Raw genomic sequence first — 25,992 nt, 5'->3', positions numbered from 1 at the left:
AAGGGGGCACTGCAATTCTAGGAAGTGACTAAATGGCTTTGCTTCTCGTCAAGCAATGCCAGACGGCTTGTCCTAGCCAAACTACTGGATTAAGCACACAGTTTTTGGGAAAGATCAGTCTGAGACCTCAAATCCCATAATCACTGCTGAGTACAGATTACAGAATGTTGAAAATGTCATAATATTAAATCCTAGTTCCATCAAATAATGCAGTTCCCCATCCTGGATCCCCTCAAGTCTTTTATCTTCAGTTCTTCTACCACAAAGATGGTTGCTGCTCACGAACAAACAATTTCACTGGCATATTTGTGTTTTCTTTTTGAAAACTCTTCTCATCAAAGACTACTTGTAGAGCATCCAGCCTTCCTGGAATCCACCCAGTCTGAAAATACATGGATATATAAAGGGCCATGTGAAAGGTAAGGCATCTTGCATGGGGTCCTCTCTAGCTCAGGACTGGGCGCTCACTGGTTGTTTACCTTGCAGCATGTTTCTCCTGATTGGTTTGGCTGAGTATTGAGAAAGTATGCACCTTTCCTCTGTCAACCTAAAGACGTTATAGGAGGAGTTGCTTTAGTTGTTACTGTTCAGAAACTGTTCATCTCAAAGTTGTAGCTATGACCAAGGTACAAAATAAAAAATATGTATTTGTTTTCTTAAGTCAAAGATATTTTCAGACTGACTCTTTGATGTGTATTTGTATAAGAGTCCTCTAAAATACTAAACTTCAATTATAGAAGAAGGAAGCTCAAATAACCTGTCCTTCATGAGCTGGAAATCGCCAGTGCCAGTAAATTAATTTAATTAACTCAAACCAGTATCAAATGCTTTTTGTATCTTCTCTTGCTCTAAAGAAAAAAATCCCTACCAGTAGAATATTGCCCCAACACTATTACAGAATTATTTTGCTTTATGCATATGCACCTACAGTGCAAGCATGCGCAGCCTTATGAGCAATACCTTCAGAACTCAGTAGTTGTCTTGCAGAACCTTTGTAACAAAACCAGAGGTTTTGTAAATACAGTGAACACCGAAGAGAATTTCTTTTTTGTTACTCTGCTTACCAAATTTTTATCTGACATAACACTATCCTCCTGTCAGGCTGCTTGCCACCTACTATATTTTATGATGACCTGTCAATGCGGTTTTGCAAGTTTTCCCTGTCTTTTCTCTGCTCTAGCACACTCTGATGCTATGCACCTGCTGAGCACCTTCCTTCAACAGTGTGTGCTCTTCAGAATTTACTGACAATTTTCTCTGTTTTCAACTCATATATCCTTTAAAAAACAAATATCCTGATAATCATATTTCCAAACACATCCAATTCCTGCAGATATTCACGCATGTGAATAAACCATGTGCTGATGAAATAATTCCAGGAATTACTAACATAGGTATTATGTGCAGAGAAGAAATCTGGACTGCAACATCCTTGGGGAAGGTACCAAGTGAGGTGCGTACAGGCAACTTACCTGTCAAATAGTTCTCCACCTGTGACCAATTCCAGAACAAGACTGATTTCTGTAGGGGTCTCAAATATCTCCTTCAGTTTTATCTGGTAAAAGATAACAAAAAGGATTTTAGTAATTTTGTTATTTTGCTTATTTGTCTTGTTGCTGAGCATATCCCAGGCACAACAGCAGGAAACAGACCACAGTCAATAAAGCAGAGGATGGTACCAAACGAATCTGGTGAATCATTTCCCTTGCAGTTGAGTGAGTTATTGTGCATGTTCTCTCCCACCTCTCTTTTTTTTTTTTGCTAGCTTTATCTCCTTTGCATTCCCTTTTCATTGGTATTTTCATACTCCTCATACCTCAGCAGCTTCTGTGTAGCACAGGAGTTTAAGAAGCTGCTTTTGTTAGTGCTTGTCAACACCTGTCTGCCAATCTTTCAGAGTAACTGAATGAAGACCTTACCCACCCTCCAAGGACCGACAACACCGATTTCCCCTTTCATTTACAGAACTTCTTTTGCATAGTTTCTCACTCAACTCTGTCAAAACATCAATAATCTATTATAAAGTGTAAGTATAATTCAGTCTTCCATAATGAGCTGCTAACATGCTCATGAGCACCCAAAGCTTTAATCCAGGACACTCCCAAGTCTGTATAGGTGAACCACAACAGTAATCTCTCAGGAACAGAAATAATTAAAAAAGAAAAAGAAAAAAAAGAAAAGAAAAGAAACGAATGTGGAGTGAAAGAACAAGGCTAACTTACAATGTTTGGATGTGAAAGGCGAAGAAGAACTCCAATTTCTGTGCGGACAATTTTCTTGTCTACCTGGTTAAAAGCAGGGAGGGAAAAGTGGAAAATTTATTTCTATGTTCACCATAGAAACTTCTAGCTGCATCATAGGAAAATACGTATTAAAAGCATTTCTAGATCTCCTAGGGGAATAAGTTGACATGAGACATACAAGTCAAATATATGGTAAGGCGTAATCTTCCTTTAACACGAGGCAGATACGATAACAGAAAAACATCTGCATGTAGCAAAATGACTACAAATGTATAAAGTCATGCAAGATGTAGAATATAGGAAAGACATCTGAAAAGGGTGCTAAAATTCCTATTTTCACTCAAGCTCTGCCCTTGTCTTTTGCTACTTATGTTAGTTCACTTTATGCCAGGATAGCTTCCTTTTCACACACTGTTCAGTAGCTGTACTGGAAAAAGTTTTCTGCACATTGGATGTGCACATCGGATGTGCACATCAATGCAGTGTAACATACTGATTAGAACAAAAAAGTGATGCAAAGGTCAAACATCCCAAGCCACAGGCAGAGGTTAAACTTCAACTTGCTTCAGATATATCTAACTGAATGGTCTGTTAATGCAAAAGACTATCTGTGTGGTTAAACCTCCAAGAGGATTAGCCCTTCCCTTTCCTTCCCTTCTCAGATTGCAGCCTTTAACAATCCAGGCACAACCTATATGCTGTTGGGAGACATCAGTCATTTCTTACATGAAATGCAGACCTAGGGAATATTTCACTCAGGAAAGACAACTGCCACTTTCCCAGAACTTGAACGCTTAAGCAAGCAAGAAAGGAAAATGCTCATAAGCAAATTATGCGTGCTTTTATGTTGCTGAGGTAATTAAAACATTTATGAAGAAACTACCTGGTTTGCAGATATTCCCACAAACCCTAGAGAAAATCCTACACTGATTAAAATTATAAAGATATTTCTTCTACAGCATTCATCATCTCTGGGGTGACGAAATGAATGAGAGCCAGCAAGTTAAGTCACTGCCTGTTTCCAAACTGATGACACAGATGATGTCAAGCACAACATTTGGGGGTGGCGGTGGTTTGTTCTTTTAGTGGAGGCTTTTCATCAAACACATTTTTGTTTTGGTTTGCCTTTTTACATCATACGGGGAATGAAGAGTCATAACACATAAACCTTTAAAACTACCTTAAAATTCTTAGCAAGGAAGACACATGCCTAAAAAACGATCCTTTTTTTATCACCTGAAAGAAGAGGTGCACTTCTCAGTATTTTATTTTTTCCAGCAATAACAAAACCCAAATATCAGTCACATTCAGACCTACAGGACAGGCAGAATTTTTATTCCTTTGTGTCAGTCAGGAACGATTCCTGGTTAGAAATGCCGCAGCACTCTGACAGTGGTGTAAATGGGCAGAGAACTAAAGCCCTTAGGGATTTCTTGAAACCCATTGACATTTAACCTCTTTAGTGGCTCTGCCAGAAAGAAAAATGAAAGAAAAAACTACTTTGGACAGATTCAGCGCATGTGAAAAGCAGCAGAACGCAAAAATCAAAGAGAAATGAAATATTCCATTACCTGAACACCTAATTGGAGGTAAAAAACATGGTCAATAACTAAATCTTCCAGGCAAACGCCTGTTCTGGGATCAAACAAGGCACCCTTTAAGCTCTGCAACCATCACAGGCTTTATAAACTTTATTGCTTTCTACTCCAAATGCAAGTGTTTCTTTGCTCTTGCCTGCCACATAAATACTGACCTGCAGGTTTGAAGAATGGTCTCCTGTGCAGTTTTCCTAAAATGCTGTGAGCACCAGCCTGGGGTCTTACTCGGTTTCAACATCCCCTTGGCATCAATGCTGTTATTCAACTTTGGGTTATTTTTGTGAGTGCAAATGCACAGCCAGGGGCTCCAAAGCTCACTGCTGGGTAGCCAGGGATTCTTGATGATTCAGAGGGTAATACGCTTCTGGACTCTTTTCATATGCTTTGCACCTCAGACAGGATCAGAAAAATTAATGTATAATAGTGAATGGACAGCCATTTCCCCAGGAGAACTGTTTAGACTAAGCAATTTACCAAAGCACCACTAGAAACTGAACAACCTACAGCTTGTTTTCTGCACTTTTGAAACTGTTTGCACATCAAGTATGCCTCGCAGCAAGCATGGAAGAGGCTGTCCAAACTCTAAAGATGCTTTCTTCTGGCAATGAGTAGTTAAAACTGAGAAACTATTAAGGCTTCCTCTCATCTTGCAGGTGGCAACAAATTAAGTGAAAAAGTGAACTGAGACTCAATTTCAGGTCCTTGCTTTCCTAGATATTTACTCTGCAACTATAGGCGAGTCCCTTTGTGATCCAGTTCCTGACCTGACATAAAACAGTAGACTTTCATAATACTTCCTCAGGTGGTGGTGAGGAAAAGGTACCTAAAAATTCCTGATGCTAAGATTCAATGGCAAATATGCCACAGAGAAACACTTAGGAGTGTTACATATTTATAAGCATCCTAGAAAAATGGCTATTGGGATAGATTTTATAACAGAAGTGTGGATGTATAAGTGACATGAATCATTCCAGACTGAAAGTAGTTATGGCATTTTATTACAGACAGCCTGTTCTATCACTTTTTTCTTACCTTTTCCTACACTAAGTATAAAGCTGAATCAACGCTTACCTTGTTTCAGGTCCTTCCAACAAAATGTACCTACTTATATCAGAGCCAAACTTGGCCTATATTTAATTTGGGCAGGAGTATCAGGAATTCAACTACTTATATTCCTGACAGAAATTATTTGATAGGATGACAGTCAGGCATTTCACTGTATAGTATATGTTGCTAGACTAACAAGTTTTAAAACTTAGATAACTTAACCAAAATATCCTATTACCACAAATGTTTGGGCAAATCAAGTATGTTTGGCAAGATCAAATACAGTGGTCTGATTTGTGTAGATGTAATAACTGACCAAAAATGAGGCTGCAAAACTGTTTATTCTTGTTTCCTTCTCTTTGGATGCAGTTTAAATATGCAGTACAATATGTAACAATTTATCTGAGCTTTCCTTAAATTAACGTTGTTCATAGGAGCATCAGTAAGACCTTTGTGAGTATATCACAAGAATAATATCAAGTATATATAATCATAAATATATATCAATAATAATAAGGTCAGCAGAACTGGTCTGTTTGTGAAGAGAAAAAACAATCAAATGTTTCATGGTTCCTCTAGTTCAGTGATTATCCTTCTATGCGCTTCCTTTATTCTTTGCTTTTAATCTATGCTAAATGGTCTACAGTATGCTTTTGGTCAAACACTTCATTAGTATAATTTGATTTCTACTTAAAAGATTACTTTTCTCTGTGTGAAAAACTTACACTAATTCTGTACCAGGTTGTGTGAATGACTGGTTGGGTGATCTCAACACTGGTGAGACTTTACTGGAGCTGTATTTTCTGTTTGCAAACTTTAAATCGCAAGCAATCAAGAAGCATTTGCTGTGATAGGCCTATGAAGCAGCATTCTGCTGTGGTACATCCATGTCAATTTGAGAAGTCATTTGCCAGGTAATCCTGAACTGGTTAGTTATCAGTTCTTCACCACTGACCCTAGGCATGAAGATTTCATTGCCCATATAGCAAATAAACCAAACAAACTTGCTAGAAGGCCTCTAATTATTAAAACCCACTTCTATATGCTTCCATGGCTGTGGAGACATCCACATGAAGTGCTACAATGCAGCAAATCTGTAAGAACTGCTTGTACATGTGATACAGTCCTGCTTTGTTCTGTGTCTTGCAGTGCTCTACAGTATGCTTTAGTAAGCAAACCAGGAGCTGTGAATGTAGTACAAGCAAGCATCTGCATGCTGGCTTTAATCTAACTAGATAAAGCACCTGCAGCAGCAAAGATTCAGTGACCTCAACTTGGGAGCAAGAGGCAGTCCAAGAACCCAGTGCACTGAACTGAAACATCTATCTGTACAATTTTTATGTTCTCTCAGCTAAAGCCAGCTGGACGCATGGCTTTGTGGTGCTACTCAAGATCACTGGACAAATGGTAACATGCTGTGTGCACTCAAAACTGCAATCTTATGTCCTGTTTACAGGCAGACAGGCATAGGATTGAGGGCATTAACAGAGTATTTCACACAACTAAGGCCCAGGAAGTTAGGACAGCATTTGCAAGCGTGGGTGAATGAAATTATCCACCCCGTTAATTAATATTAAAGCATTTACATACAAAGGTAATTATTCCTGGATTATTCCTATTATTTTGTCTCTCCTGTTATTCCACTTCTCTAGAACTAGGCATTTTATTTTATAGATATGAGTCTACAAACACTGTGTCTTGCAATGAAGTAGTGCTAGGTCTATAATAGGAATATTTCTGATTTATAAATTTCAGACTCTTCTGACAAGAGAAAGGGCTGGAAAAATCCTTAATAGAAGCTGAGATTCTTCCACGTTTCTATGTCCTCAGATGGTGAGGTGGAGCAATGCTACAAACCCTTAAGATGTAAAAGTGTTGCTTCTTTCTGAATTAAATTATACAAGATAAAATGAACTGTTACTGTAAACAGATTAATCCAGCTGCTGCCTTGCAATATGGTATGCCATCCTGAAAACAGGTCGCCAACAGATGTACAGAACCCTCAAACTTAGTAGAGAGCAAGAAGTAGAGCACATTCCTCATTCTGCAAGTCCAGGCTCTGCTGCCCTCCTTCCCCAGGGTGCTGTGGACGTGGAGGGACACATGTGGCCAGGTACAACCACCATGCAGGCTTGGTGACAACACTGTGTCCAGGCAAGTGGTGTGAAGCAGCCAATGCAAATGGTTCTCAAAGGAACTTCACAGCACTGACCACCTCTGGCAGGCTGCTCACCCCAGCTCCACACAACGGCTTATTTAATAACCCACTTATTGACTCACATGAACACCTCTAATTTGAGCAATGAGTGCTTTATTGAACCAGCAGGTCAGGCTCTGAGCATGTATTTCTCTGCAGTTACACACAGCATGCTGCAAATCATTATTGGCTTGCCACCACACTCTATTAAAAGTGCTTCCAAGAAACAATTTTTATGTTTGTCTTAGTTAAAGTAACTGCTTTGCAGCCTAACACTTTCTGTATTTTACGGAGTCAATTGTTAATTGCCATTTACAACTCTGCCATTATTTTGTCTTCTCACAGTATATCTGAAATATTAAACCCTATAGAGACATAGACAACCCATAAGCAGAGTTGCCAATTCCCTGGTAGTCTAAAAGATCTGTCCCCAGTTGTCACAACTACACACAGGGCTGCTGGGTCACACAGGTTCTCTTGAAAGGTTTCAAGAAAAAAGAGAAATGAGCTTGAATTTAAGTAAATCTTCACAAGAAGAAGATTCAAAGTACATATTTTTCTACACAGTTTTAGGTTTTGCTTTTTAATTTCATAATATCCTGGGTAACAGGAATTCCAGTTTCTGCCCAGCTCATACACCGAATATCTCCTCAGAAGGTCTTTCAGTCAAGGATTCAAGATTAAAACACTTTAAATATGATTTCTGGATGTGGTTTTTCATCTGCATAAAGCTGGGTAGTACCACTGAAATCATGCATCTGAGCTGGCCTATGTATCAGTGCAAGACAGAGGTCAGTCTTCACCATAAATGATAAAGAATCTTGGGGGATACAAAAAGTGGTATGACAGAAAAATCCCAGAACAAATGAAAATAGCTGCTTTATAAGTGTTCTAGTCTACCTCTCTGAGTTACTCTGGTGTAATTCAGTAACCAGCGGGTAAAAGCAGAATTAAAAAAAGCTGACCCTTCTGAATGAAAGGATACTTTTTTCCAACTAGGGCATTTATTTAACACCTGCTTCCGGCGATTTGATTCTTTGCATGACCTTTTTTTTTTTTTTTTTAATGAAATAAGAGTTTCTCAAGTAAAGAATTCCTCCTATCTCTTAGGGGCTGCTCTTGCTGGGACATTGCTTGACCTTCTCAACAAGGTCAGTAGCTCTCTCTTTGTATGGCAGCAAACTTTGTACTCCTAATGGACTAATGTTATATTTAAAAAAAAAAAAAGGTTCAAAATAATCTTTTTTGTATTTTAAGCTTGGCAGACTATTCTGGCTCTAACTCCATTCAAGATGAACATGAGGTCCCTGAAGAACACATCAAACAACACAATAAAGCACAGCAGTAATTGCACAGCCCTGCAGTATCTTCCATAAACTCATCAGGGAGTTTTTACTCTGTAGGTTACTAAGAATTTTTATTTTGAGCCTCCATGAGTAAACTTATATTATTAAGGCAAAGAAAATACACTTTTCATTATCAAAGCAACTATTTTCTGTGCACGTGTCCACACTTCCAATTTGGAGCTATAATCCTTCAATTGATGTATATTCTTCAGACTGAACACATTTGTATGAAACTACTGCAAGTTACATGAGCGGGTTTGCATTTGTCCTGTTAGGTGCCTAAAAGTCTGCTTGTCCACACAAACCAGCTGGCTGCAAATACGGATTAGCTGGGCTTGCACAAGCACATGCTTTTAAAAAACAAAAGAGAAATGCACTATCTGCATGATGATACTGTTAATCTGTTAAATGTAAATCATTCTATGAAAGAAACAACACGTGTGTTTCTCAAAAAGCACAGTACATTTGTAGGCAAACCATCAGACGGATAGAGATGATTTGTGGGATTGTATAGACTTCAGCACAGTAAAGCACATGCTGACATATCTGATTAAAAGGCCATACATTTTGTAATATACTATTCAGTGGTAAAGCTAACCAGATGCAGGTAATGTTCCCCAAAGACACACAAGCTTTTGTGAATGGGTTCTATTGCTCACCCACCTTAACTTGGTAGCATCACCAAAGGGTAAAGGACAGGTCTAGGGGCACTTATAGCTTGCACAACACTGGGAATTTGCAATAATACATTTTATGTCTGAGTTCAAAACAAGTTATATGTTCATTAGAAGAGGCCTTATTATATGCTGTGGTCTAACTATCTGACTAATTTGGTTGTTATTTCTGTTCCTGACTCATTTATACACATATTTCTGCAAATATGTTTGATAATTGTTGAATGGTTTATGCAAACAAATTTCAGGCTATTAGGTATTCATGAACTGCTCACTTCAGCTGCTCACTATTTATAGTGTGTCACTGCCATTGCTACTGTTCCCAAACTGGGTGGGGGAGGACACTTTCAAGATGCAAGAACAATGCATAAATCAAAAGGCAAGTACATTTTTTTTTAGTTCAAAATAGTCGTATTTATAGGTTTATTTAGAAAACTGTACTTGCCATTTTCTTGCCCTTTCTTGCTTTTCACCTATACAGCTATAAATCCAAAAATTTCCTCTCTTCTCAGTGAAAATTTATCAATCCATCTTTTATTCTAAAAGTGATGTAACCAGTTTTAGACATCTGTCATTCTGTAAAAGGCTTCATATTCACACCATTACTCTGAATAAATAAACTGCCACATAACAGTAGTCCCTTAGAAATTGAGAGCTAGTAGGCGATAGGATATTTACTATCATCCTGTACAACATTTTATATTAAAGCTATGGCTGAGCAGTTCTTACTGAGCGGCAGGGCCTTTTCTGCTTCTCATGCTGCCCCAGGCTGGGGGTGCACAAGAAGCTTGGAGGGGACACAGCCAGGACAGCTGACCCCAACTGACCACAGGGAATGGGATGACCTGAGGGAACAACCACCGGGTATGGAATACCGTACCATGTAACATCATGCTCAACAATAAAAGCTGGGGGAAGAAGGAGGAAGGGGTGACGTTTGGAGTGATGGCGTTTGTCTTCCCAAGTAACCGTTACTTGTGATGGAGCCCTGATTTCCTGGAGATGGCTGAACACCTGCCTGCCCATGGGGAGCAGTGAACGAATTCCTTGTTTTGCTTTGCTTGTGCACGTGGTTTTTGCTTTACCTATGTGCTGGTTTTGGCTGAGGAGGGGTTAATTCTCTTCACTGTGGTGGCTGGGTAACTTTCCAGCTTCCCGCGCTCTGCCCTGTCGGCAGGAGGCTGGGAGGGGCAGGGCCATGGTGGGGGCGGCTGACCCCGACTGGCCAATGGCAGGTTCATTCCGTACCACATGACACCATGACCAGGATATTAAGGGGGGGGACACTTGCGGCTCGGGAGCGGCGCGGCGTCAGGTCGGTGGGCAGTGAGCAGCTGCGGCGCATACGGTTTGTTTCGGCTGTTCATTCCCCTCCCTTCCCCCCACCCCGGGTTTCGCACCTCTCATTGTTTTCCTTTCCATTGTATTTTTGTTAGGTTTTTTTATATTATTTTAATTATTAGACTGTTCTTATCTCAACCCACAAGCGTTGCCCTTCTGCTTCTCTCCCCCGTCCTACCAGTGGGGGAGTGAGCGAGCGACTGTGTGGGGCTGAGTTGCCGCTAAACCATGAAAACCTATTAAACTGTCTTTCATAGAATCATAGAATCATTAAGGTTGGAAAAGACCCTTAAGATCATCGAGTCCCACCACTAACCTATCACTGCCCAGTCCACCACTAAACCATATCCTCAACACCACATCTACCTTTCTTTTAAATACTTCCAGGGGTGGAGACTCCACCACCTCCCTGGGCAGCCTGTTCCAGTGTTTGACAACCCTTTCGGTGAAGAAGTTTATCCTAACGTCCAACCTAAACTTCCCCTGGCGCAGCTTGAGGCCATTTCTTCTCGTCCTATCACTTGTTACTAGGGAGAAGAGACCGACCCCTGCTTCGCTACAACCTCCTTTCAGGTAGTTGTAGAGAGCAATAAGGTCGCCCTCAGCCTCCTCTTCTCCAGGCTAAACAACACCAGCTCCCTCAGCCGCTCCTCATAAGACTTGCTCTCTATACCCTTCACCAACTTTGTTGTCCTTCTCTGGACACGCTCCAGCACCTCGATGTCCTTCTTGTAGTGAGGGGCCCAAAACTGAACACAGTACTTGAGGTGCGGCCTCACCAGTGCCGAGTACAGAGGCACGATCACCTCCCTGCTCCTGCTGGCCACAATATGCTTTATATCAACTCATGAGTTTTCTCACTTTAACCCTTCCAGTTCTCTCCCCCATCCCACCACAGGGGCAGTGACCAAGGCCCCACTGTGTGGGGCTGAGCTGCTGACTGGGGTTAAACCATGACAATCAACTATATGCTGTATCACTCCGTTGTGTAAGCAGTAACAGATGATGACTGGGGAAGGCCTAGTTGTGAGTCTGATAATCACGAGACCATTTTGTTCAAAATATTTCAGGTGGGAGGAAATCTTGACAATGTCAGGTACTGATTAAGTCTTGCATGTTTTCTCTGATGAACCACCCTGAATCTCTGGACCTGCTGTTTAAATGACACCTGTACTAGAAGACTTGTAATCTCCTGATGCTAGTCAATTCTTCCGGTAGGTCAGCCCCAAACCTTGATAATGAGAGGGCCTGAAGTCACTTCATTGTTGCTTGATAGTATATAGCACCTGTAACTCTATACTTACAGGAACCATATAAATTACCCCATGCACCAAAACTGCTTAGAATTTACAGGTTATACACTTTATAATATGGAAAACAAGTAGATCTGCAAAGGGAGGCAGTGAAGAAATCCCTTGCAGAAACTTTTCAGGGACTGAAAATGAAAAATATTTTATATAGGTGGAAGAGGACACAGAGAAGCCTGTAGAAATAGTGAGCTGGGTAGAAGAGGTAGGCAGACGTGTGAAATCAAGACCTTGTAACTAATCAGAGAGTTTGCTTGATAGATTAGAAACTGTGAGCTGAACTTCTTGTTAGCACTGTGTCAATGTCGTGGTTTAGCCGGCAGCTCAGCCCCACACAGTCGCTCGCTCACTCCCCCACCGGTAGATGGGGAAGAAAATCAGGGGGCAACGCTCGTGGGGTGGGATAAGAACAGTTTAATAATTAAAATTAAAAGCAACAACAACAGAAACGCAATGTAAAGGAGAATAATGAAAGGCACAAAATTCTGGGGAGGGATTGGTGGGTTGGTGGGGGTGGTGGTGGAATTAACCGCCGAAACAAACCGCACACGCCGCAGCTGCTCGATGCCCACCTACCCGATGCCACGCCACTCCCGATCCGCAACTGACCCCCTTCATATCCTGGTCATGGTGTCACGTGGTATGGAATGAACGTGCCATTGGCCAGTCGGGGTCAGCCTCCCCCACCATGGCCCTGCCCCTCCCAGCCCCGCCCCCCCCCCCCCCTTCCCCGCCACGCGACAGAGCGTGGGAAGCTGGAAAGGTAGCCGCCCCCCCATGGTGAAGAGAATTAACCTCTTCTCAGCCAAAACCAGCACAGTCAACAAATAACAGAATTTACAGGACTGTTTTTGTTCCTACATCTCTCCAGTCCCTATGGAGGATGTCTCAACTACATTAATGACAGCATGTTAACTTGCCTCCTCTGCCAGGATCTATGAGCTGGGCTGGAAGAAAAGCACAAGTGACTGAGCAGGCTGAGAGCAGCAGCAACAACAAACAGTGACTTTCCCCTTCAACAGACCACCCCAGCCTGTGAATTCTGTGCACAAGAGCCACAGGGAACCTTTCATATTTGATCCTGTGTTCCCTGATGCTTCATACAATTTAGGAGATGCTGAAAGGAGACAATTGTAAGCTGTGTGAACTTGGATCAGAACAGGTGAATAGCTGAATTTCAGGAGACTTGCCTACATCTCCTTTATGGCCACTGAATTCACATGCAAATCTGGCAAATCACACAGAATCAGACCTAAAAACCACCTCTGATGCATAAAGTGTGATTTGGGGTGCAATTTTGCTACTTAAAAACAAGTAACCCCTGAAGATCCTGTAGGTTCTTATGTTACTGCAAGTAAAATCCGTGGCTTTTGCTGAGGTCTAGCTACTCAGTGATGAGAAACGACCTGCTACCTTCAACCCAAGTTTTTTAAGGTCCTTACCACAACCTCATTACTCTGATCATATTGTCATAAACTTTGGGATGAACAAGCTCCGTACAAAGCTCAGTGGTAATAAAGCTGTCTCTTTTTGAATACAATCCACATATCCACTACAGGGGAGAAAGAAGACCTGGCTTATCACTCAAGAGTTCTTAGGTGACATAACGTACAAGGTAAAATGTGACATTATAGTGAGTGATTGCTATAGGCCACCTGATCAGGGAGAGTAAGTGGATGAGGCCCTCTTCAGACAGATAGGAGCAGCCCCACATTTGCAGGCCTCTGGTCCTCATGGGGAACTACAACCACTCTGATATCTGCTGGAAGGACAACACAGCCGGACACAAGCAATCCAGGAGGTACCTGGAGTGCGTTGATAATCTCTTCCTCCTCCAAGTGACAAAGGAGCCAATGAGGAGACATGATTAGCTGGACCTCATACTCACCAAGAAGGAGAGGTTCACTGGGGATATGAAGTTCAAAGGCAGCCTTGGATGCAGTGGCAAGGAGATGGTGGAGTTCAGGATCCTGAGGGCAAGGAGGAGAGTGAAAAGCAAGATCACAGCCCTGGACTTTAGGAGAGCAGACTGTGGCCTCTTCAAAGATCTCCTTGGAAAAGACAAGTGGGATAAGGTCCTAGAAGGAAGGGGGCGGGGGGCGCGCTCCGAGAAAGCTGGTTAATATTCAAGGATCATGTCCTCCAACCTCAAGAGCAGACCACCCAACCCAGTGAGTAGGAAGACAGGCAAAAATGTCAGGAGGCCTGTGTGGATAAACAAGGTGCTCCTGGCCAAATTCAGACACAAAAAGGATGCATACGGATGGTGGATGCAAGGATGGGCAAGCTGGAAGGGATATGGAAATATTGTCCAAGCCTGCAGGGATGAGGTAAAGAAAGCCAAAGCCCAAATGGAATTGAATCCAGTCAGGGATGCCAAAGGCAACAAGAAGGGCTTCTACAAGTAGACAGGTGACAAAAGGAAGGCCAGAGCCTGCTGCTGAGTGAGACAGGGGACCTGGTGACACAGCACATGGAAAAGGCTGAGGTACTGAATGCCTTCTTCACTTCAGTCTTTAATAGCAAGGCTGGCCTTCACGAATGCCGGCTCCAGGGACCACAAGGAAATGCTGGAGCCAGGAAGATGTGCCCTTGGTGGAAGAGGATCAGGTCAGGGAAGACTTAAGCAAATTGAACTTATGTAAGTCCATGGGCCCTGATAGGATGCACACATGAGTGCTGAGGGAGCTGGCTGATGTCACTGCAAGGATACTCTCAATAATCTTTGATCTACCATTGTGACTGAGAGAGTGCCCAAAGACTGGAGGAAAGCAAATGTCACTTGTGTCTTTGAGAAGGGTGAGAAGGAGCACCCACAGAACTACAGGCTGGTCAGCCTCACCTCAGTCCCTGGGAAGGTGATGAAGCAGCTAATCCTGGAAACTATTTCCAGACACACAAAGGACAAGCCAGTCATCAGGAATATTCACCAAGGGTAAGTCATGCCTGACCAACTTGAGAAACTTCTATGATGAAATGACTGGTTTCATAGATGAGGGGAGAGCAGTGGATATTGTCTAGCTGGACCTCCATAAGGCCTTTGACACTGTCTCCCATAAGATCCCCATAAACAAGCTGTTGAAGTATGGGCTTGATAAGCAGACAGTAAGGTGGTTGAAAACTGGCTGCTGTTGAAAACAGCAGGCCCAGAGGGAGGTGATCAGTGGCGTGAATTCTAGTTGGAGGTCAGTAACTAACAGTATACCGCAGGAGTCAATACTGCGTCCAGTCCTGTTTAACACCCTCATTAATGAGCTGGACAAAGGGGCAGACTGTACCTTCGGCAAGTTTGCAAATGACACCAAACTTGGAGGAGGGGCTGATACACCAGAGGGCCGTGCTGCCATCCAGAGGGACTTGGACAGGCTGGAGAAATGGACCAACAGGAACCTTATGCAGTTCAACAAGGGGAAGTGCAAAGCCCTGCACCTGGGGAGGAACAAGCCCAGGAACCAGTACATGCTGGGGGCCACCCAACTGGAAAGCAGCTTGCAGGGTAGCGGACACCAAGTTGAACATGAGCCAAGAAGGCTAATGGTATCCTGGGCTGCATTAGGAGGTGTTTAAGCAGCTCAGTGTAGGTGACCCTTCCCCTCTACTCAGCACTGGTCTACTGGATGCAGTCCTGGGCCCCACAGTATGAGAGAGACAAGGACATATTGTGGAGAGTCCAGTGAAGGGCCGTGAAGATGATGAAGGGACTGGAGTGTCCCTCCTATGAGGAAAGGCTGAGAAACCTGGGTCTGTTCAGCCTGGAGAAGAGAAGGCAGATTTTACCTGTGAAGTAAAGCATGCAGAATGTAGTTATTGATGTGTTAGAACTGTGGTACTAATTGTCTAGATACAAATACTTTACAGATCTGGCTCCTAGCCTCAGTACCTCATGTGCTCCTCATCCATAAAACATGGCAATGCTAATGTATTTTCTCACTGTGGTGTTGCAGTTGTAACACAGTAATGGCCCAGAAAGAATAACTGAAATTAGTTACAATAGTGAAATAATTAATTTTCCTGGAGTTCCTATTAACAGATTTTTGGCTTCTCATTTGTAGATCATCTGCAGGAATGAGGACTTTTCCCACAAATTCCTGAAAGCCACATCACAGAGTCCTTTTGACTTTGTATTTTCTCATATTTTTACATTCAAATCCTATATCTACTATGTTTGCCACTGAATCCAGAAACCTGTATTATCATGCTATTTCTTTTTGTAGTACTCTTCTCTTATCAGTGAATAAAGAGCTAAAACCTGTATGTGTGTTGTGCATCTTGCAGACAAAATCTAAATTTCTGCAGGCTAATATTCCTGAGAGTACTGAGATATTACTGAGGTCCTCAGAAGTTAGCATATCATGTAGTCTTTGCAACTCTAAAATAAATTTGTAATCAGAATTCTCTGAAAAAAAGTGTAAATGAGAGTGACTTGAATACCATAGGACTGAAATACAAAACAAACTATCTTATTTATGCGGTTCTTATTACTTATAGAAATGGTTCCAGCTGGTTTCAACTACAACTACTGAAAACAAGCCCAGTTGGAATTTCAAGCATCTGCTTATTCAATATATGCACAGTATAATGGAATAGCTTGTTGGAAACAAACAGGAGTATTTGAAGGCTGCTTAAAACGAAGAGGGAGGAATAACAAAGAAAGTGGGGCAGGTTTTTTTTACATTTGTAGGAAAACATGTAATTAGTTATTTTTTATTTATTCAGGTTTTGCAGATTTTGGGGATTTTTTTGCCCTTAACTGGTTCAAGCAGAGATCAAGTTCAGTTTGGCAAAAATTTGGGATGAGCCTTGCCCATACACACTAGTCCTACAGCCAGCAACTGTCATGATATTCAGCTTAAAAAGTTGCACCTTAGTTCCAGTCTTAAGAGATGCTCTGACCAGGTGATGGAGATCAGACAGTGATGCTGGCTTCACGATTACTCAAAGAAGCTCCTGTAACCAGAACACAGTGGTTGTGCCACTTACACAGCTGCTGTGTTTATTTCCACCTTTGCTTTTCCATTCCTTTCCTATATGTGGTTGGTCTTTCTTTTAAAGGACATAATGCAAAAGGAGACCACCTTATTTATATTTAAATACACCAGTGTAACCAGTTTGTCAAGTGAGTACATCCTGATTATGGAGCTCTTGGTAAAATAAATTTTCTCTCTTATAGACCTCAGTTAGATTTGCCTCTCTGAGGGGCTACAGAGAACTCTATTTCAGGCCAGAGGAGTGGCCAGGATGCTGTGTTCTGAGTTGTACACTGTTCCTGTTTTATTCCAACAGCCGAACTGCTAGCATTGGAACACTGCGGTTTCTTACCTCTTGCCCTCTTCATTTTTTGGCCATGCAGTTTTCCCTTAATTCTTTGCTCAACAGCATAGAATGAGCTCAATCCATCTCCCCTAAAACTAATAACTGTCACAACTGAGATGACAGGATTGCAGCATACACTTCTTGAAAACAGCAACTTCCTAAAATGCAGAGGAAGACGACATTCAGGGATCCCCAGCACAAGCCTCACAGACCGTTCGTCTTTGCAGAAGCCCTGCCTTCACTGCAGTACAGCTCCATCAAAGGCATGCCTCCAGGTTAAAGAACAGGCTGTAAATAATGAAGGGTTTCTAAAGAGGAGGACTATAATCTCAGGATAGCCTAATACTTAGCTCTGCACCTTCACTTAGCCCTTTTGAAGGGTTGCACCTGTGCTTTAGGCATTAAATATATCCTCACACAGCAACACAATTCATTCCTACTCCCTGTCTTGCCTCTTTACATTTTTGTGCACCCTAGACATACAAAGCTCATCTAGGCTTGCTTAAAGCCATGGAGAAGACAAATCACTGAAGGCAGGAAGGGAGCAAAATGTGCATGGATGGACTGGTGGAAGAAAATGTGCCACTCAGATTGTTTCACAAAAGTTCCTGTTAGATTATTCAAAGCTACATGTGTGCCATTTGTTTCCTTTTTTTACTAAATTAACCATCTAAGGGATATAATTCAGTTTCTCAGAACTACTTGTTCAGCAATCCAATGTATACAGTAGGTTAAGCTTCCCTGAACTGCATAATAATGAGTTGAGTTTTGTCTTCCTCTTTTATTAGGTGATCTTTGTATTTCTGAAAAATAAGCTGTGAACACCAGAAATGAGTGTTAGCTAATTACCTATAAATTAAATGGAGCAAGGAAAAAAGAGGTATAATACATACTCTCAGTTCTTAAAATCTTAACATGAGGTATGACTTACCTAGAAGAGCACAGCCATTCAATCTAAATGGTGACAGGTAAAAATACAGTTCTATGTTAAGTGATCTTTACACATCACCTGCAGTACAATGTGATATAATATAATACATTGGAATGCAGATTACTTGTTAAATAACTTCATGCATGTAGGACAGGCTTTTTTCAATTGCAGAATGGGATTTTTTCCTTTTCTGAATGATGTCCTGTCAATACAGACAAAATACACTTTTTGCTTTCCAAGGACTAAACCAGCATATTACAAAGCTATTTTTCAGTAAAATTTCAACTTTCACTAACTGGTGGCTGACTTCATATCTTCTAAAGCAAAAAACTTTTGGTATCTGTCCTGGTTTCACCCGGGATAGAGTTAAATTTCTTTGTAGTAGCTAGTATGGGACTATGTTTTGGATTTTTGCTGGAAACAGCGGTGATAATGTGGAGATGTTTTGGCTGTTGCTAAGTAGTGCTGGCACTGGTCAAGGACCTTTTCAGCTCCCCGTGCTCTGCCAGGTGCACAGAAGCTGGGAGGGGACACAGCCAGGACAGCTGACCCCAACTGACCAATGGGATATTCCATACCATATGACGTCATGCTCAGTATATAAAGCTGGGGAAGAAGAAGGAAGGGGGGACGTTTGGAGTGATGGTGTTTGTCTTCCCAAGTAACCGTTACGCGTGATGGAGTCCTGCTCTCCTGGAGGTGGCTGAACACCTGCCCGCCCATGGGAAGTGGTGAATGAATTCCTTGTTTTGCTTTGCTTGTGTGTGTGGCTTTTGCTTTACCTATTAAACTGTCTTTATCTCAACCCATGAGTTTCCTCACTTTTGCTCTTCCGATTCTCACCCCTATCCCACTGGGGTGGGAGGAGCGAGCGAGCAGCTTTGTAGTGTTTATTTGCTGATGGGGGCTAAACAACAAGTGGTAATCAAGAGGCTCATGCAAATGTTTGGTCCGTTTTCTTGGGGGAGTGCTGCTTGTGGTTGAGCCTTCCCGACTGATTGAGAAGGCAAGTGCCTTGGCGGGGGTGGGGACTGTGTGTCACCCTTGAAGGTAGTCAGAATTCCTAAATCGGTCTTTCATTAGCTTTTGGAGAAAAAGATGTATGTTTGTAGCTATGAAATTATAATTTCCTGTGGACTTACGGGTTTTACAATTTGAGTGCCTCCTGCCTCTATATGCCTGTTTCTCTATAGATTTTATAATAAGACACTCTCTCCCCCCTTCTCTACCCACCCCCACCCCCACTCCTCTCCTCCTGTGGTGCAGTAATTGTCAGTACTCTTATTGGACTGAAATCTGAGAGTGAAGAAGTTTAGCAGACATACCTAGTACATGGAGAAAGCGAGAGCCTGACACAATACTCCAATTTGTCTGAAGCGCTATGACAGTATTCTTCTTTCTCCAGATTATAAATGTTTGGATTATATTTACATATATATGTAAATTTAAGGTAAACTTTTTTCTCACAAATTTTCCTCACAAATATACATTGTATTAATATGTAATGGTCTGATTTTTTTCAAGATTTTCAAAAAGGAAAAAGAAAAGTATCATATGTAAGCCTACATGAGAACAGACAACTACACATCAGTACTCACCATTAAAAAGGTGCATTTTTGTCAGCTAGCTCACACATTCTCTTCTGTTTTCATTCACACATACACATACACACACCACACATGCCATTGCTTGGTAATTATTTGGAAATGGTAATTTCTTAATTACCACTCCATCTGCACTACTAGCTATTATATATGTAGATTACTTTCTTTTTACTGGTTTGCTCATTTTTAGTCATCCATGTCATCATCTCATTCATGTGCATTTCACGCTGTTATGTTTCTTCCAAAAGACGAAAAGAATATTTCAGTCAAAATGATTTTGAATAAAGAAAAAACTGCTTATATCCAGTTTTCCTTCATATATAAGGGGAATCTGGCTTCCACAGTCTGCCTCACTACTTTCCAAAAGGAAGGGCTTTTAAGTAAATGTTAAATCCACCAAATACATGGTGTCTAAAGAAGAACAAGAAAGTTAATTTTACATAAATACCCTACAAAATGAGAGTGAACTGAAAGTTTGTTGTTTTTTTTTTTTTGCAGTAAGATACTGTCGTGGTTTAACCCCAGTCAGCAACCAAGCACCATGCAGCCTTCACACCGTAACTCTAGATATCCAATCCCATTCATCCAGGAGGGAAGGCTGTTACCTTTATATCTGCCCACATTCCTCCACAGACATAAACTATTTGCTGTTCTCAAATTGTTTAACTGATCAGTACAATTAGATTAATCCCAGCACAACTATTTCTAGCATATGCATTGCTTCAAAACTGTTGCTCTGTTTCTGATCTGAGAAAAAGTTAATGTGTCTGAATGGTTGTCTGATTTTGAACATCAACCAGCCTGCAAGAAGAATGCTGCTTCATAAACACTGGTTTTAATTAAAGTACTGAGGAAGTATTAGTTAAGCATCAGAAACCCTGTGAGGAAGGATGCCTACACATGAAAAAAATGAAATCAAAATGAGAATTCTCCAAAACAGTCTCTGTATTTGCATGCTGCCTTGACTGAGACACAAAGGGCCTAATACTTCATAATACTTAATCACTCTTAGGGGACAGTACCTATCAACTAAAACCTAGGAATATTAACCAGGCTACCCCTTCAAAGCATTGCTGAGAAGAAAATCAAGCAAGTATTATCTCAATTTTATGGATGAGAAAGTTGAAACCAAAAGAAATACCTCGGCCCATGGCAGACTGAATTGGGAATACACCAAGACCCAGGTTCCAGACAACCCAGCTCAGCAACACAGAGCATGTTTCTTTATTGCAATGGCAGCTCCCACATTATTTCAGTTAGTTGCTAGCGCTTGGTAGACCTGTAACACAGGCAGGCACTTGGTGTCTTAATTTAGAAACCATGGAACAGAGGCCATCTGTTCACTTCACTATTTTTAAAGGAACTTGTCCAGACTCAGGTAGGAAATTTAAGGCAGAGGTTGAACGAGTTTTTTGGAAGGCATTCACCTGCCCAGACTATGAGACAACCTCCAGGCTGGCCCTGGTTTATATGCTGCCTAGCTTTCTCAGAACATACCAAAAAGAGGCCAGGTCTACATATGAGAGGTTTCGTTTCATAAATAGCACATAAACATATTTGCTCCCTTCAAGAATCCTGTGTTCTTCCAATATGATCCACATGATATATGTTGTTTGCAACAACAGTTGTCCCAGAATGACTGGTTGTAAATCTCTTTCACTCTCAGCTTAGAGTAGAAAGAATCATATTTGTAAAGTGTATCCTAAAGATACTTCATTTTTCTTAATGATTCATCAAGCAGACGCAAATTGTGTAGCGAAAAGCAAACCAACCTCATATTTGCAACTGCAAGTGTAAAAGTTCATCACTGTATTTTGCTCATTTAATGAGTTTTTCTGAGGTGCTATACAATCTGCTTTTGCTTCTTAATTGTTTCTTGAAATGGACTTCCCCACAAAGCAATTACATGACTCAAACCTCTATATTTACTACCTGTACGGAATTTAAGAGATCTGCGAAACACCACAAAAATCAAATAATGAGCATATAATACAATCCTACATTTCAGTTATGCTCAGGAACTGAGCATAAAGGTTGGATCAGCAAATCAAACGCAATAATTTAGCATGCTTATTCACCTGTCCTATAGATGTCACTTTATAAACATATTTCTTTTTGTATCTGCTAAGAACAATGCCAGATTTGTTTTCTTATACATTATCTGAGAGTTTTTTCCCTACTAATATATCCATTAATTTTTCTTTGGACCTCTTTAGCCCTTCTAACAGTTGTCTTTTAGCCACTCTGGAAGTTATGGTCCTAATTTGCCTGCCAGTTTCCTAACCTTGACAGTCAGACACTTCATGAGTAAGAACCAGAAGTGTTTTTTCAACTAAATTTTATTCACCAAAAGTGTAACTTAAAGGATTCAAAACTACTTCTAAACTTGGGCTGAATTTGACAAAACCAAAACAAAACAGGGAACTGAAGCATTCTGTTTCAGTAGCTTTGAAACAGCAAAAAAGCATTTTTCTCCTCCTTTTTGAGCTGTATAAAACTTTAATTAATGGTTAAGAACAATTAAACCTCTAAACTGAAATAAAATATTCCCAAAATATTATTTTATTATATACTATTCATAAAATATTATTGACAAAAAGAGGCTTGTATAAACATATTTTCTCCTGTTTCTCTTTTTGGCTTAACTAGCAATCAGAAAAAAAACCAAACAGAACTGAGCAAATAATACAAGAATACTATCTTATTAAGCTAGATGGTGAAGAAATACGAATTACAGAATCTCCTAAGAACTCATGTCTTTCCACAAGTGTGTATCCTCAGAACTGACTGATATGTCTTGCCCAAAATTTTATTTGCTCTTAAATGAGAATGCATTTGTTAGGAAGGAAAATAAAAACAAAAACCCACCTCCTACTATTTAAATGAAAAGAACACTGACAGGCATTTTATGTTTCTTGCAGTCTGTTCCTAGCACACTACTTCAATCCAAAAGGATCATTTGTTTCTTGTCTGAGCTGTTCCCATGGGACAAAAGTAATAATTTCTAATGCTTTACTTCAAATTACAGTACAGATCAGCATTTACAAATCTGGAGCTCCCAGTCAGCCACCAGACTCCTAATCACACATCATTCGCTAGCACTTCCAGAGCAAGCTGGACCATGCTCTCCCTGACCCTCACCCTATTTTTATAGACACTCTTCCTCAGCCAGTTAGTCTTGTTTGGTGCAGTGTTTAAAGTCAGTCAGCTTGAGTGGAAAAATCAAAGTATTTGCTCTTTTGCCATCTTCCTTTGTCTTCTGATTTCCTGTGCCCTTCAGAGCTACCTTATGTTCATTTAAGAAAGGGAGTTGAAGAAATGGGACTCTGCATCAAAAGCAAACAGTCATAGGCTCTCCTCTTTTTCTCCCACCACTTTTCCTCCACTATTGAACTGTCATCTGGGTTTTTTTAACTGTTTAAAAAAAGCCAACAGGAAACTTAAGCCAATCAACATTTTAGTATATGATTTGGCCCACACTTGGTTGTTTTTACACAGAGATACTCTGAGCAAAGATCAGGCCTCTTGCTGTGGGAGCACAGTAACACACAGTTCTGTCTCTGTAATAACAATTACATCTCCAAATTGGAATGGAGCCACAGTAGCTCATGGCACACAGACACAAGCAGTGGCACATCCTTACAGTATCACCTCCCATGTTCTCAATTATACAAAGAAGCTCAGTTGTGTAGTAGAATCACTTGTTCTCATAACAAAACATCCTGAAGTGTATCAATTACACTGGGAACAACTCGGTTGCATGAAGTGTTTAACCACACTGCTAATATAATCAAGGTTGCATTAAGCCAAGTTATTGCTGCTGTGCAAACAATTTATGTAACAATATTCTTATATTCTTCTTGCTTGCCATTTTTTCCTACACTCTTTAAAAAAATCTATGCTACAAAAGTCCGCCAAAAGTCTAAGTTGAATAGTTCCAGACTCAAATAGATGGATCCAGTATTAATCTGGCCATTGTGAACATGAATTAATCTCCACAAAGGCCAAAAAAAAAAAAAAGGCGAAGAACTCTTTTTAAGTAATATCGTTCTTCCTAGTGCATTTCTGAATGAGAATTTTAAGAAATTATATTCATAAAACTTTATGGGAATTATTGGCATAAAGAACTGATAAAAACTAAGTTCTCTGCATTTCCATAGGAAAGACAGAGTGTAGGCTGCAGCAATGCAAGCTCTTCACATGCTCTGCTTCCTCTGATGCACCAGATGCAAATTCAAAAGCAGCACACACAACTCAATTTCTGTGCCAGTTTAAACTTTGGCTTACTTTCAAAGATGACAAATTAATGCCAACATTTTACTCATGTGGAACCCACTCATTATTTCTTGCACATAGACCACCAGTTAATCCAGCATTTAGATATGTTTACGCCTACCCACCCATCATTATGTTGCTACATGTGAACATTCCTGAACTTTATGGAATAATGTATGATTTAACACTGGAATACACTGAATCAAAACCACTCATGAATAAAAACCATGTCCATGCCTCACAGCTTGCTTGCTTTCTCTCAAATTTCCCCTTTTAGGAACAGGAACTGCTCTACTCTATCCCCTATGCTCTCTTTCTGCTTGAAGTCTCTCAATCCATTACTAGCTTTTCCTCTCTAGTCTCCTCACGCTTTCCACCATCTATTATGTGACACACACAAAAATAGCTGTGGTAGAAGTGTAACATATATGGAGCTCTAAAAATAAGTGATTTCTCAACTGGTTCTTTTGCAATTTTGTAGGGGGGAGAAAACCTCCATAAAATATTTATTTTTTGAATTGGTGTTTTAATCAGTTTCTGAAAAAAATACATAATGGAATATTTTTTCAGCAAAACAATGTATTGAAGAAAAATGAAATCACAGAGCATTTAAATGATTCAGTACCTGCTTCTCTTCTATTTTGAAAGAAAAAGACATTTTTGTCTAAAATGTTTTGCCCAAATCTAAGTCTATACAGACAACATCAGATGAAGGCACATGGAAGATTTGTGGGGATAAGGCATTCCCAACAGAGTACTGTTACCCCTAAAAGCTGTTTTAACAATGAGGAGCAGAAGAAGCTTGGTCACAGAAAATACAAGCTTTGTGGGGTACTTAATCTAGCCCATTTCCCCCACACAAAGAAACTGCACTAAAAAAAAACAGAGAAAGTCCCAAACATATCCCAAAGCAAAGCAAAGCAAAACAAAACAACTTACTGTCTTCTTCAACATTTTGATGGCGTAAGGTTTCTGGGTCCCTTTCTGCCTGCATCTGTAGACAATGGATGTAGCCCCACTAAATTAAAAAAACAAAAACAAAACAAAAAAAAAAAAAAAAAAGAAAGAATAGTTGTACATACACCTCTTTGAATTTATCAATAAACAGAGTTGCCTAGCTGAAACTACATTTTCCACTGCTCCCAGTTTGGGCAAAACCACCTCTTTTTTCCCCACAGACGCAACGAAAGAAAAATAAAAGAACAGTGTAAAAACTGCTCTCTGTCGAACTGGTGAACTTCAGCAGTTATTCAGCCAACAGAACTTGCGAGAGCTCAAGATGCCTCTTGGTCACACCTTTTCTGGCTCCTGACACATCCTGGAGGTTTCCGCAGGGTAGCAGGGAACATAATCTAGCCCCAGATCTGTGACAACATATCTTGTCCTTCTTAAGAAAACCGATTTCCAACAATTAGTTGCAATTACTGTTGACAGCAGTAATGGGGAGTGAGTCAGGGAAGAAGAGGCAACTATTGTGCTGCTTCCTGCCCAGTTGCCCCAACAGCCGAATTTGGCACCACACGGAGCGAGCAGCACTTCTGGTTAACTCAGTGGAAACTGGTGGATCTTGTTCACAGCAAAACTGAACTGGGCTTACATCTTCTGGTTGCCTTCAAGGCATACTCACTTGAATGTGCTAATAACATAAAATTATGGCTCTGCTAATTGGAAGGCACTTCTCTGAGTGGGAGGTTGGGCTAGACAGTCTCTAGAGGCAGACTCAGCTGCTGAGATTACTTGCTGTGCTCTACTTGTTACCGTCAAGGAAGGCATCTAAAGAGAAGAAAAACCTCTGGCAAAACCCTAATGGTTACAATTCTGATACATTTATGTTCTACCACATTTACTTCTAGATGCCACTGAGCAACCCAGTGTCAGCCACCATCAAAATGGATGCACTGAAGTGTTATCTGACAGCACTGGATTTAAGGCATTTTTGGAAGCCTCCTGTCCTCAGGAGATTTGTCACCCACTCTAAGATTCAGCACTTCCAAATAGCTGAAGATTTTTAAGCTAGAGGGGACTGCCATTATCATACATGACTTCCCGAATAAAATACACTGCAGAACTGCATACAGCCACTCTGCAGTGAAAGGATTTCATATATACCACACAC

The 25,992-nt window shown here is 40.8% G+C and overlaps 1 protein-coding gene across 1 annotated transcript in view; it reads right to left on the bottom strand.

Moving 5' to 3' along the window:
- Positions 1-25,992, bottom strand: part of CAMK4 (calcium/calmodulin dependent protein kinase IV) — a 165,399-nt gene that overhangs the window by 71,969 nt on the left and 67,438 nt on the right. Inside the window, exons 2-4 of the mRNA XM_064439521.1 lie at positions 24,816-24,894; positions 2,223-2,285; positions 1,473-1,555 (exon numbers count right to left, since the gene is read on the bottom strand). Coding sequence (XP_064295591.1) covers positions 1,473-1,555; positions 2,223-2,285; positions 24,816-24,894 — 225 coding nt within the window. The remainder of the gene's footprint in view (positions 1-1,472; positions 1,556-2,222; positions 2,286-24,815; positions 24,895-25,992) is intronic.

This window comes from Phalacrocorax carbo, chromosome Z, assembly GCF_963921805.1.
Source record: "Phalacrocorax carbo chromosome Z, bPhaCar2.1, whole genome shotgun sequence".
NCBI classification, from domain to species: Eukaryota; Metazoa; Chordata; class Aves; order Suliformes; family Phalacrocoracidae; genus Phalacrocorax; species Phalacrocorax carbo.
This window is presented reverse-complemented; position numbering and strand designations above follow the sequence as displayed.